Source organism: Danio rerio, chromosome 17 (genome assembly GCF_049306965.1).
Source record: "Danio rerio strain Tuebingen ecotype United States chromosome 17, GRCz12tu, whole genome shotgun sequence".
Classification (NCBI taxonomy): Eukaryota; Metazoa; Chordata; class Actinopteri; order Cypriniformes; family Danionidae; genus Danio; species Danio rerio.
The window spans coordinates 26,607,758-26,622,768 of record NC_133192.1 but is presented as its reverse complement, the minus strand read 5'-3'; the positions used below and the strand labels follow the sequence as shown (position 1 = coordinate 26,622,768).

At 38.0% G+C, this 15,011-nt stretch overlaps 1 protein-coding gene across 5 annotated transcripts in view; it reads right to left on the bottom strand.

Annotated features, from left to right (window-relative positions):
* arhgef10 (Rho guanine nucleotide exchange factor (GEF) 10) overlaps positions 1–15,011 on the bottom strand; it is an 87,475-nt gene that overhangs the window by 55,804 nt on the left and 16,660 nt on the right. For all 5 annotated transcript variants that reach the window (XM_009293079.4, XM_021473176.2, XM_021473177.2 and 2 more), the window contains exons 2-3: positions 11,372–11,465; positions 227–604 (exon numbers count right to left, since the gene is read on the bottom strand). In XM_009293079.4, the coding sequence (XP_009291354.2) occupies positions 227–604; positions 11,372–11,417 (424 nt within the window). In that variant the 5' untranslated portion in view covers positions 11,418–11,465. The remainder of the gene's footprint in view (positions 1–226; positions 605–11,371; positions 11,466–15,011) is intronic.

Here is a 15,011-nt window from a genome sequence, read left to right as displayed (position 1 = left end):
GACAAACACAAAGGAACATATTTTGAATAATGTTGGACACCGGTGTCCCATTGACTTCCCTTGTAGAAAAAAATACTACTGATCTGTTTTCTTCCACTTTCAAACTTCCTTCAAATTATCATATTCTGAGCTCAACAGAAAGAAAAAAACTCATAAATGTTTGGAACAAATTATGACAAAATTTGACTATCCCTTTATCCCACTTCAGTGCTCACTGTAAACTCACCGTCTTGCATTCTGTGAACATCAGTGCCCTCTGCTGGTGGATTGAGGTCTATTTTCCGGCCCTCTGCTGCACCGGGACAAAGTTCAGTGGGAGGAGGAGGAGGAAGAGGAGGGAGATCAGACTGTTTGAACAGCGCTTCAGCTAGAGGCCTGTTATTAGCGGGGAAGTCCTGAGGCGGAGGGGGCAAATCTGCCTCTGCGTTGAATGTGTGCTCTGGGTTTGGACTTGCCTCATTCACGGGTGCGTCTCTGACTGAGGAAGAGCAGGGTGGAGGAACGGAGATTCCCTCAGGTTCAGGTGGAGGCCGATCTGCCTCGGGGGCTTCATCACCACTGTCATCAAACTCAAATCGTTCACCTTCATCTTCGTCATCCAACACTACAAAGCGAAAGAAGAAAGAAGTTAATGGCTTTTGTTAAATTATTTCATTGATGCAGTCTTATGTTAAACACTGATTACACTGTAAAATATTTAAATCATCAAAAGTCAAAACAACAATTTTTTTTTGTTGCTTTAACTTATTCTAATAAGCTAATCAGGTTTCAACAAAAAAAATGTAAGTTATACAAAGATTAACTTAATATTTTAGTCAGTTTGATTGATGCAAGTTGGGATGACAAGAAACGTTTGATTGAACAAAAAAAAATTGAGTCAGCAAGATTTTCTAGAAACTGTAAACATTAAATATTATTTCTAAAAATATTTGTATGTGTATTATATAATATTCACCACAATACATTCAAATATATTTCTGTTTAATTACATTTATTTATTTAATATTTTATTATTATTCATTTTAAATTCATTTTTACAGTGTATGAAAATAGCCTAACTATCTAGAAATATTAAACATTAAATATTTTTCCTAAAAATATTTTAATGTATATTATATAGGGATGTCCTGATCAGGTTTTTTGCCCTGGAGTCAAGAGTCTGAGTCGAATCTACCAAAACTGAAACCCAATCCGACACTTCTATAATACATAAAGGCTTAGTAGAGACATGGGAGCTATGGATGAACTCCATATGTCTGTGGTGAATGAAACATGGGGTGCATCTTATAAAAGGGCAAGGTGTTGTCCGAAATCTTCTTACTAAGGGCTGGCAGAGCTTTCTCGGTGAAGTAGTGGCAAGACGACATTTTAAAATCGAGGTTCTACATTTGTTTTTGAGATGTCTAATCAGGTTTGGTGTGTTAAATGTAGCCTTTTCCTTTCCACCTCTTGCAATGCCAAGTCTACATATCTCACAATGTGTGCAATGGCAATGTTGTCATCATCAACTTTATAATACCTCCAAACTGCAGATATACGAGGATACGTAGCCGGCCAGAAGTGTGATATACGCACTTCAATATAGCAGCATTTTTATGACACTGTATAACAATAATTCATATTTTTACAGTACTGCAATGGTTGGGTTTACAGTTAGGGTAGGGGTAGATGTTAAAAAATACAATTTATTGGGTAATTTAATAGAAAATATAAATAATACTTGGAATAACTACTGTTTTTACATTACTGTGACGGTTGGGTTTAGGGTTAGGGTGGGTGGGGGTAGATGTTAATAAAATACAATAATGGAAAATGTAATAAATAATATAAATAATTTTCGTGAACTTCCAGACGCAACCATATCTGATCTAGCAACAACACAGACATGCTTGTGATTTCTGCTTCAAGCTGCTTCCATGTTCTACTCGACCGGCATTTAACCAATAGTGTCTCTTCAACAAAGCAATGTCATGCCTTGACATTGTTTCTGTGTGAAGTCAAGAAAGAGGTCCAACTCTGTGCCACCGCATAACTATAGATGTGTTAAAAAATAATGAGATATATACATACACCCTATATAATCGAGTCCTAATTGGGAGGTAACATCCGCTTTTGATCAGGTCTGATTTCCAATCATGTGATTGGATCTGGACATCCCTAATATTACATATTTTTCACCACAATACATTAGAGTTATTTATGTTTAAGTTACTTCATTTAAGCTTAAAAACAATAACTAGAACAACATTTTACTATGATTTACAGAAAACAGAGAAACTTAAAATGTCCTATACATACTAAAATCTAGCCAAGCATAGACGGAACAGAAAGCCCTTTAATTTAGCATATTTCTACTCAAAGACTGCCACTAAAGTTGACAAACGATAAGTTAAAAATGGCCCAGAATAGACTGCGAGTAAAGATTGTGTGTTTGAGGTTTGTTGCCACCCTCCTCTCTGCCCACCCGAGGTTCAAACAGACACATGTTCAGATTTTAAAGAGTAAACTCTAATTTTAGGGTGTGTACAAGAACGCTCTGCTCAAACCAGATCTCAAAGTCAGAGTTCCACATGTCACCAAGTTGTAAAAGAAGAGGGAACAGAAAAGATAGCGAGTGAGAGAGGGAGATAAGAAAAAGAGAGACACTGGGGTACAGGAAGCACACTTGTGCTGAAAGGAAATTGGGTCAAAACTGCACACTGCTTATTTTCCACAGGGCTGAAGAACTGAAGAGGAAACATGCCTACTGGGACCAGAGAACAAAAGAGAGAGGAAAAGACAAAAAGTTAAACGCTCTGATCAAACAGGTCATACTCCTGTAGCCTGGTTTGTTCAATACATGCTGCTATTACACAACAGACCTTTGACGCTACATTAAAACAAATTCACAACAAAAAGAAAATCATGGTATCTTCATTTAGTCACTAATGTTGTACCTTGTTTTTAATTTTTCCCACTGAAACGTGAAAATGAACATTTATTAAATCTCTTTAAATCCACATAATGCACACTCAAAAAATTATTTTTGCTACTTGTTCAAACTACTTATTTAAAATAATCTGAATCAACAATTTTTGGGTTCTTTTTGGGGACATCTCAATTTTTTATGTTTAGTCCACTTAAATTTGTGAAAATTATTAAGTCAACTTAATCGATTTGTGTAAGGACAACATGAAGGAATAGGGTGGAACTAGGGTTTGGTCGATAGACAATGCCATCGTCCGCCATTGGCGTCCGCCATTGGCCGATAGACCTCACAATGCTAAGCGGACATCGCAATCCTCCGCCCCGACAAAGTCACAGCAGCAACTCGCTCGCAAAAAATATATACTTAGGTCCCTTAGTTTTAAAATGGCATTTTAAAATGAAAACGATCCACATCTACAGTGGTGTTTCACTTAGTATTTCTGAACAGCTCTCCATCCACACTATACTGCTGAAAATGCACATCACGTGAGCACACGGGCACGTCTGAGCTCCAGGCAGTCAGCAGCCGGTGCTTTGAGCACAAAACCCCGGAGAGCAGTGCACGTCGAACAGTTCATCAAGTATGTACCGCCAGATCGTGTCTCACTATAGTTGTTAAAAGTGATATTTAATTCATCTTGTCTCTATCTAATGACTCTTGGGTCTTTTGAATTTATCAGGTAAAGTGTCACAGCGTCAGTCAATCTTTCGCTTTCATGCATGTACTTAGTAATTTTAGTGAAAACCTTAGATACTGTTGGTTGGTTCCTGTTGGTTTTGTTCCTGTTTTTACCAAACAAAATTTGTCGACGTCATTACGACACAGATCACTACAAGGTGAGTAAATGAAAGCAGGACAGTTATTTTAGTGGTAAACTATGCTTTTAAGCTCACAGTTACTGCATAATTTCAATGCTCACAAAGTCACACTAATACTTACAAACTTGTCCTTTTGTTTAAGATGAAGCCAGGTTTGGAACAATATAAAGTATGAAGTTAATGACAGAATTAAATAAATATATTATTAATAATACTAGTATAGGGACCAATTCTCACAATTAACAACCTGTTTATTAGCAGGCATAATATTAAAATATTGGCTGTTTACTAGTACATATTCTTCATGATCTTATTTTACATCTCTAATCCTAATACCTAAATCATACCTTTCAATAAGCAGTGAATTAGGGGTTTATTGAAGCAAAAGTCATAGTTAATTCTTTGTTAATTTATAATTGAACCTTAAAATAAAAAGTGAACTTATTTTTTTGCTTATTACTCAATCCTTTTAGGAGAACCGAGTAGTCTCTTAGTCTCTTTTTCCACCCTACATCATCAAAAACTGAAAAGCGGCTTTACGGTATGGATGAAAGATGAAAAAGGATGTCCCGGGGGATAAGAGAAGACACAGACAGGGAGCAGTGGACGGTGTGAGGCTATTATGAAGCAAACACTTGGCAGTTCATGGATTCTCTTGACCCAGTGACTCACTCTTTAGAAATGTGAGTAATGTGAGAGCTCTTTTCCTCCATTCAGCTCAGAAACCCCTGTCCAAATCACAGCCTCCTCACGGGCCTGAAGCACACAGTGGCCATTATACTGCACTACAGTAATTAAACATAGTTCTACAGACAGCTTATTTACAAAAGGAGAGAGTGCACCCGAACAGAAACATCTCTAAACCATTAAAATTCATTACACAGAGTCCTAAATAATGTTTGTTTTTCCTTTCACATGGATAATGAGAAAAGTGGTGAAACTGGACCTCTGCCCAGGAAAGCATGTTTGAGCTGACGGAAACGGTTATCTCTTAAAGTGGATAAATCCAGCGCAGCGCACTGGTATGAGTTTGCTCACTGGAATAGCTCAAATTCCAAACATAGTCAGGCTCCCACTTGAGGCGGCATAGTCCAAAACCAGCCCTGACGGACCGATTTCTCATTTAGAGCCACTTAAAGCAAGCTGCGCACGTCTTGCCACAAGACAAATTGAGGAGGAAGATTTATTTTATCATATGATATAACAGTGGGTCAATAAACTTGTGTGTTTAAGTTAAATATGAACAGTACATGCACATGGACATTAATATAAATATTTAATTTATTATCATGATATACAGATCAAATAGTTTTACTTTACCATTGTGTTGAATACATATGAGAAGAACATTGTGAATATGTTAAGAGGAAATAAAAAAAAGTTGAAAAGAATACAAATCAGTATAAAGCCCTCTTTAAAATGTTACTTCGGGGGCTGAAGAGTTGACCAAGTTTTATTACACTGTTTTATACATTAGCGTTAAAAAAAGTATTTAAAAATAATTATTAAGCAAAGGAAACTGAATTAAACTAAAGTGACAAAGTTTGCAATAGAAAAAATATTAACAAACAATCGCTCTTTTAAACATCCTATTTCATCACAAATCCTAAAATAATTATCATTCTTTCATTTTCCTTCGACTTTGTCTCTGATTTATCAGAGGTCGCCACAGCGGAATGAACCACCAGCTACACCAGCAATATGTTTTTTACGCAGCAGATGGCCTTCCAACCGCAACTCAGTACTGGAAAACACGCAAATGCACACGCATGCACGCACACGCCAGCAAATTCAGTACATCCAATTCACTTATACTACACCCACGGGAACACTGGGAGAACATGCAAACTCCACACAGAAATGCCAACTGACCCAGCCGGGACTTAAACCAGCAACCTTCTTGCTGTGAGGTGACAATGCTAACCACTGATCAATAATCAGCTTCCACAAAATATTAAGCCGCTGATTTCAACATTGATGATGAGAAATAATCACATTAGAAAGATTTCTGAAAAATTATGACACTGAAGAGTAACGATGCTAAAAATTCTTCTTTCCCCCAAAGTAACAAACAACATTTTTAAAATTCATTCTTTTTTTAGAATTGATTTATTTTAAAATCAATTCTATTATGCCTTGAATACAAACTGAGGTCTTTCAATTTTCTTTTTTTATTGCAAGAAAAGGTATACTTTTACAAAGGATCGGAGGGATTGTAGGATGTGGCACCCAACTATTCTTGAACTCTGTATTGTAAATGATAAAAGTGAAGTTTTTCATCGAATTTGTAAACCTTTGTTGGCATATATTGATTTTGATATTGCTTCTATTCTGACAAGATGATTTATTTAAGAATGTCATGGTTGGTTTAATTGATTGTTTTATACTTGCTAATACTTTAATATTCTTTTATTTTTTCAGGCCTTCTGAACTCCCATGTATGTTTATGTGCACCCTTAAGCCCTATTTGTGTATGTGAGCTGAACTATATCTTCTAGTTTGTTTGTATTGTTTTTTTGTCTTTTGTTTAACTGTGGCTGTCATTGTATCGTTATTTCGCAAGGATGCTATTTTTTTTAAACTTTATAAACATTTATACTTAAAAAAAACTCCATTCAAATGAAAATCATCTAATAATGTTACAATAATATAAGTGCATTTTTAACTCAAGTAAAAGTTGTTTTTGTGGCGTTCTTTCACAAAAATAAATAAAAAAAAAAAAATAAATTAATAAAATAAATAAATTCACCTCCCCTCCAACCTTTTAATACACAAAACATCTGAATTTTGTTTATTAATCCCATACAACTGCAGTTCTCAATCCTGGACCTAGCAACTCCCCGCTTTGAACATTTGGCATGTCTCTTGTTAAACACACTTGATTTAGATAACCAGCCCATTAGAAAAGAGCTCCATGAAGGAACTGTTTTCCGATTGACACGCTCCTTACTGTACGTTCACACAGAAAGCAATAAAGTTTACTCTGGCATCCCTGGCGACAATGCTGTCTGCCTTCACATCTCCGGCAGAGAGTGTGTCAAAATTCGCTACATTGATCTCCTATTTAAAGGAGCCATTGCAGCATATCAGCAAATCACTTACAATCCCGCATAAAATTTTTTGAGCGCCTTTTATCAAATTCATTTCACAATGAAAGATCAAGTTGTTGCGTGTGGTGTGGCTTTGCTCCACTTATCCAATATATGTCTATATGTCTGAAATATTCTGAAGTTGTTAGCTAGCATGAGATTCCCTCTTTTTTTAAAAAGAAAAATATACATAAGTAACTTTTTTTTCCCTGTAAGAAAACAATGTAAATAACTGGACCGCAATATTAAACCCTTGGGAACAACTGTGGTTGGAGCCAAAGTTTACAGGACTGTGTTTTCTGGACTCCTCTCAAGCGGTGGACTCCAACATTTTGATTGGTTGCCGCTGAATTGTATCATAGCTCATTACCATAAAGTTGACTTGATTTCAACATGCCTCGATGCCCACAACGGCGAAGACGCACCTCGCTGCTTATCGCCGTTGCTCCCAATGAAAATAAGTGACTTCCGACTACTTTGACGTTTTTGGTTGTGTTCGTACAGTTACATAGTGTTTACTGCTCTCTACCCCACAGTCCATACACACGGGAACCTGAACTTGAATATTATTTGATTTAAAAACAAAGATTTTCACTAAACTGTTTGCAGCTTATTACAGAAATGTGAAGGGATATTTAACCATAATCTTCAGATTTGCATGAACTCATGTCTCATGCACTTTAAACATCCCATGAAATTCAAAAGGTTTTTTAGATGTTAGTATAAGTATTGCTAGTATTTAGAATATCTACAAGCTAGTACACACCAAAACAGTGGCAATATTCGCAATTTAAAAATATAAAACTGATAAAAACATGTAAAGCTTGTAGTTTGTCACTTCCACCTAAATGGATTTCAGTTTCATCAAATTGTAAATAATTAAATGCTCTCTAGTATCTGACATGCACCGCCCCTTCAAGACCCTGCACATTTAATGTGCTTGAGCTCAACTTCTCTCACTGCCAGTGCGTTGATAAACCCAAACGCTATTGGTGGTTTATTAAAAAGGGGAGGAGCCACACTATGTCCCACTCTCTCTTCATGTTTTAGTTGAAATGAATTAAACAAATAGTGTAAAAGTGTTGAGATAAACTTACAAAATGTGCGAGGACCAGGATTGAGAATCAAAACCCTAAAGCTTGTTGTAAAAACCAACATGCTTAAACTCCAACATCTCACTTGGATCATGTCGTACAATGTGACAAGCAACAATTTTAAACAACAACAGAATCTGCAGTGTGAACCATCTTAAAGTAGTTTGGTTTACCACCACTTACACTTGTTGACAGATGTAATGTCATTTTTATTCAGTGTGAGCTGGCAGGAGCGCCGTCCCTGCATGCCTGAAAGCTGCACATGACAGTCGGCATGCAAAAACAAAAAACATACCCACTAACATCACATTCAGTAATGCGAAAGAACTATTTACAACAAAGAAAAATATGGCATACAGCATTAAAGCTTGATCTTGAGTTTAAACTCTAGACCCTCAAGCACTATTCATTACAGTACCACACTGAGCACCTGGTGTGAGAGTACAGGGCCTAAGGTCAAAGGTGAAGAGTTTTAGATAAGGAATCAGGGTTAAAGGGATTCAGAGGAGTTAGCTTTCTTCATTTTCACTAAACTGAATGATGGGAAAATGCTAATCTGAAGCACAAGTCAATGAGGCACGAACAGAAAGTGTTTTTTATCAGCTCTCTGCGTTAATAAATGAAGTTTGAGAGAGATAAAGCATGTGCGAGTTTCCAAATCGTTGTGTAGAAGAGAGATGGTGAATATTCATGCTTTAAAATATGAAGAGTGACTGAGTTTAAACTTTAACATCAACCCAAATGGCTCTCGTTTTCTTATTACACGATTATTAACACGATTTCTAAACAAATATGCAACATTTATAAGGTGTCCTATTATTAGGGATGCACTGATATGGAAATTAGTCCGTCTCTTTATGAAAGCTGACTCTAGTCTGATTGGTCTACATGTCGTTCATATGCACTCTGTGAAGACCATAGGCTCGCGATATGAAACGGAGCATTGTGTAGGAAGTAAAACTGGAATTACTGATGACTCCTTTCAGGCTGTTCAGAACCACTTCTTCCACTGGTAGAGAATAAAAGGATTAATTGTGCACTTTAATCTTTGAAACTTTACAGACTTTTTACACCCACAAAGCTACTTTATACACTGCATTATTGTTTTTATTTATCAGCACTGGCCAATGAGTTGTTCTGTTTGGCCAAGTGGTAGACGTTTTATTCAAACAGTGCATAATTTGTTTATCGGTATATCGTTTTGGTCTAATAAACAAAACTATTAAACAAAGAAAACAGCATATGCAAAAGTATTACCCCATTTATCATTCTTGTCAGCAAATTATAGGTAAATTAAAGTTATAATAATATACCAGTCACATTTAGAAAAAAAAAACAAGTGGGAATCTGTGTTAAGACAATTAGGTAGATGTTTGGGATTTAATATCCCTCTCTCACCCAAGAAATGCCTCTTATGTGACAAAACTGAGGTTCCACATGTTACAAATGATCAGTTCACCCTTATAATTTTGGGCATTACTACACAGCACATATAATACTGAGGTTTTAAAAAGATAATCAATGCCCTACACTTAAATTATGGATGGAATCCATGATTGAGAATGTATCATGTGAGAAAATGTTGGCCAAACTGAATGGTGATTACAAGGAAATAGATATGTGGGAGATTTTCATTTCCTCACTTGAAATATAAACGTATCTATCCTGTTATGCTCTGTACTATTATTACTATTGTTTTTAGTATTTTTGTTACTGGATGTCGAATTATTTATTTATTTTCGAACTTAATAAATTTATAAATTGTGAAGAACTTCTATACATTTTATATATTTGTATGGTATTGTATGTTATATCAAGAAAAAAAACTAATAAAAATCTCATTTAAAAAAAAACTAAAACAAGACTTTATAAATAATTACAAATATTTTATTTGTTCATATTCACATTTTCATCTCATCGGTGTGTGCTAAACATAGTTGGATTTGGATACAATGCAAAATACTCCATGGTTCTCATTGGACTAAGGTCAAGCTTTCAAAAATTAACTCTAATGTTGATCCTCTCTGTGACTGTTGTTGCCAGGCTTCTGCAACACTGGCACATATGTTTTGGTTTTGCCCAACTTTACGTGGTTATTGGTCAGAAATATTTTAGACAATGTCTCAAGTTGTTGGGCAAGCAATTTAACCTGTATCTACAACAGCACGGTTTGGTACACTTCCTTTGTCAGTTCATTGTTTACAATACAAAACAGATTTTGTGGCTTTTGTGTCCCTCCTGTTACATTGGAAGTCATCTGCTCCACCTACAGTACTCACTCCATGAGGATTAATGACATTTTTCATTTCATAAAATTGGAACAAATTAGACATTGTCGGAAGGGTTCTGCCAAAGACTTTTAGAAAATTTGAGGTTCTCTGCTTGAATATATGGGAATGCAAACTGGAGACAGGTCATTTTTACAGTCCTCACTGCTGTGTGACATCCCATGTGGCATTATGACCAGGCTTATGGTTATTATTAGTATTAATATTATTATTTTAATCGTTATTATTATTATTATTATTTGTTTCCTTTTTTGTTTATTATTTTTTGTTTTATTTTTGTTATTATATTTTTTTATATGAAATTATATCTGGGGGTCAATAATCGTCACAATCATTTAGATCCTTGTTTACTTCTCTTTTTCTTTTTCTTTCTTTTTTTTCTTTTTTCTTATTTACATTTTCATTCATTTATTACTCTTCTCCACTGAACAAGGTCACCAATTAATTCTACGAATGGAGTAAATGATAATAGAATATATTTTCTTTGGTGTAATAGATTTTTTATATGAATACGTTGCGACCCATAATAAAACTGGGAATATGTTGAAGTAAAGTGAGTGAGTGAATCAATTGAATTCAAATTTGGATGCAGATAGTTTGACAACAAAAATGATCTCAAAGAACTAGTGAGAACAGAGCAGTACAAAGAAGTGCAGATCAAAAGGGAGTAAATAACAGCAGAATTAAAAAAATTGGGGAGAAATTTCCTTTAATTATAGCCCTACTTTAATCAGTTGACCTAATCTTTCTCATCTGTCAAAGTCTCTGCATCAAGACAGAGCGTCTGTTTTCTGGCTTATTTTGTGTCCTCCCCTGCATTCGCTCTGGCGTTCCTCCGCTCTTCAACCCACACGCTCCTTAGTGGCTGAGCCATGGAATGTGTTTACACTGCTCATTCTCTTCTCTCTACCCTTCAGACTCCTATAAGCATGATATTCCTCTGCATTCGACACACTGAAAGTCAACATGACCATGACGCCGGACAGTAAAACCCCTGCTGTTTTTAAACCGCTTTGAAGAAAATGAAAACTTCCATTCGTGCCAGAAACTAACATCTGCATTTCCACAGTGTGAAAGTAAACACCGTCTGTGTGCTGAGGATGGCGCTGCTTACGGTCAGGTGGAGGAGGGGGGAAATCCTCCACGTCCATGCTGAACATGCTCTTCTGTAACACACACGCTGATGATCACGGGAAGATCCTGCAAACCTACAGGAGCAGAGAGACAGCGGTCAGACACTGAGACAGACAAGTCACCCACACAGAAATGACCACAATGCTGAAAGCAATAGTTCATGCGAAATGGCAATTCCGAAATTAACTCATTCTCATGCTTTTAGAAACTCTCTTGACAAAATTGTTAACAACTTTTACACCATTCTATCCATTCAATGACAATTCATAGCGCTCAGACTAATAAAAGTGATTTACACATGCATAACTATTTAAAGACAATATTATTAAAACAACAATGCAATAAATCAGAGAGGAAATTAAATAAAGAGAAATTTAGCATTTAGATTTTTGTGAACAAACTTGACGCATGACAAACTTCGCAGACCTGAGGTGAATTTGCACAATTCCATACTTTATATAGTACACTAGTTGACACTCTGAAGTGTGGATACAATGGACATCTTACTATCCCAGTGGACGGCAGTGAATAGGCATATGCCGATAACCATTTTTAAGGTATAGTGTGGTGTGGAAAAGTCAAGATTTAAATTTTTTTATTGATGGATATTAGTCAGAGAGCCACAGCACCAAATACATAGAATCATTAGACATCAACTGCTTCAATCTAGCAGCAGAACACACTTTGCTCACATTATCTTTTTCTCTGAATAACATATTACAAAAACATATTCTTGCATTAAGGAAAAAATAAATAAACAAATAAATAATAATAATAATAAAATAGATAAAATAACATTATAGATAAAAGTACAGAAAATATACAGAAAATATATGAATACAAATATGCAAATTTTACAGCAGTAGAAAATTAATAAATAAATAAAAAAAACACTCTATTCATGACTAAGCCAAGGACAGGAAAAAAACAGTCATGTTAGTTTGCTGAGTGTTCTGTATTTTTATATAATTATTATTTTTATGTTTGTATAATAAGCTGCTTAATTTGGCAATAACCCTTTTGAACTGAACTTGTTTACAGAAAGGTTAGGTCATTTGATTTGTGCTTACTGTTTGCTCTAGAAAAAAAATTAATGTTTAAATTCAGTTTCTTTTTTTAACTAGTAGGCCTCCGTCGGTCAGTGTTGACCATGGATGACGTATCCTAGCTCTTATATTGAGGCATGACTGATTGTCTAAGACAGCGTCGTTGGTGGCTGAAGAGACCAATACGGGAGAGGCATTTTTTACCACAGCAGTCGCATTGATAGGTGGCTCCCTGGCTGACGCTCTGCACCTTTCGGTGAACTCGCTTGTCCTCTGACGCACGCATCATGTTCTTCTCACCTGACTTGAGCTGTTTGGTCAGGGTGGACCTCCATTTCAGGCGGTCTGCTGCGAGGTCTTCCCAGGACTTGGTGTTTATGTCAAGGGCCTTCATGTCCCTCTTCACAACATCTTTAAATCTCAGAAATGGGCGTCCTGTTGTTCTCTTCCCAGATGAGAGTTCTCCGTAAAGGATATCCTTTGGGATTCTCCCATCCTCCATACGGCACACATGGCCAAGCCAGCGCAGGCGACGTTGTCGGAGCATGGTATACATGCTGGGAAGGCCGGCTCGAGTCAAGACTTTGACGTTGGAGACTTTGTCCTGCCAGGTAATGCCCAGAATGCGACGCAGACCTCTTAGGTGGAAGGTGTTCAGTCTCCTCTCCTGTCTTGCATAGGTGGTCCATGTCTCACTCCCATACAGCAGAGTGCTGATGACGCAAGCATTGTACACTGCCATCTTTGTTGCAGTTGTCAGCCTATGGTTTGTCCACACTCGGGTTGTCAGGCGGGCTAGAGTAGAGGCTGCCTTCCCGATCCTTCTGTCAAGTTCAGCATCCAGGGAGAGGTTATCGGTGATGGTGGAGCCCAAGTACGTGAACTGGTGGACGACATCGAGCTGGTAATCATCTACTGTGATGGTTGGTGGAGTGGCAGTGTCCTGGCTCAAGACATTTGTTTTTTTCAAACTGATGGTCAGCCCAAAGTCTTTGCAGGCCATGGAAAAACGGGTCATCAGCGACTGTAGTTCTTCCTGGGTGTGTGTGGTGACTGCAGCGTCGTCAGCAAAAAGCATGTCTCTAATCAGTGTCTCGCGTACCTTTGTCTTGGCTTTCAGGCGAGAAAGATAAAATAGCTTGCCATCTGACCTGGTGCGGAGGTAGATTCCTTCCGTTGCTGAACCAAAGGCATGCCTTAGGAGCAGGGCAAAGAAAATTCCGAACAGTGTGGGGGCAAGAACGCAGCCTTGCTTGACGCCACTGCTTATACTGAAAGGCTCAGAGCAACTGCCGTTGAACTGGATTGTTCCCTTCATATCTGTGTGGAAAGATTCAATCAAACTCTGCAGTTTTGGTGGGCAGCCAATCTTGGGGAGGATTTTAAAAAGTCCGTCTCTACTGACCAGGTCAAAGGCTTTGGTGAGGTCAATAAAGGAGATGTATAGGGGCATCTGCTGTTCTCTACACTTCTCCTGCAGTTGTCTGAGGGAGAAAATCATGTCTACCGTTGACCGTTCGGCGCGAAAACCACACTGTGACTCCGGGTAAACACGTTCAGCCAGCTTCTGCAGTCGGGCCAAGATGACCTTAGCAAATACTTTTCCAACGATGCTAAGAAGGGAGATGCCTCTGTAGTTGTTGCAATCACTTCTCTCACCCTTATTTTTGTAGAGGGTGATGATCTTAGCATCCCTCATATCCTGCGGTACGGCCCCTTCTTTCCAACACTGACAGAGGGCTTTGTGAAGAGGGTGCAGTAGGGAATCCTTGCACTGTTTCAGCAAGTCTGGAGGAATCCCGTCGCTGCCAGGGGCTTTGCCTGAGGCCAGTTTATCGATAGCCTTTCTGAGCTCTTCTGCTGTTGGCTCCTCGTCAAGTTCTTCCATGGTTGGCAGGCATTTAATGACGTCTAGTGCTGCGGAGGACACCGTGTTCTGTCTAGAGTAGAGGTCGGAGTAGTGTTCCACCCATCTCTCCATCTGTTGTTGCTTGTCGGAGATTATTTCCCCAGTAGATGACTTAAGGGGTGCCGTTTTGCACTGGGTGGGGCCTAGCGCTTTCTTAATGCCGTCGTACATGCCTCTTATGTTCCCCGCTATGGCTGCTTTCTGGATGTCGTTGCTGAGCTCTTGCCAATACTCGTTTGCGCAATATCTGGCAATGTGTTGAGCCTTGCTCCTAGTTGATCTGAGAATTTGAAGGTTCTTCTGAGTTGGTGACCGCTTGTATTCTGTCAGGGCCGCACGCTTGGCTTCTATGCATGGGATCATCGTAGAGGCCTTTGCTTCAAACCAGTCATGCGTCTTTGTGGTCCTCTTTCCAAAAGTTGCCAGGGCAGTGCGTTGCATTGTGTTTCGTAGTGATTCCCACATTTCCAGGGCAGAATCACCTGTCTGTGCGGTGTCAAGTTCTTTCACAAGGGTTTCTGCAAATTTCTGCATCAGATCAGGCTGCGACATCCTGCTGACGTTGATGCGAGGATTCCCTTGTTTCCTTAAACGGTGAAACCTTTTTGGGTTTAACCTGATCTTGCAGCACACTAAGGAGTGGTCTGTGTCGCAATCAGCACTGT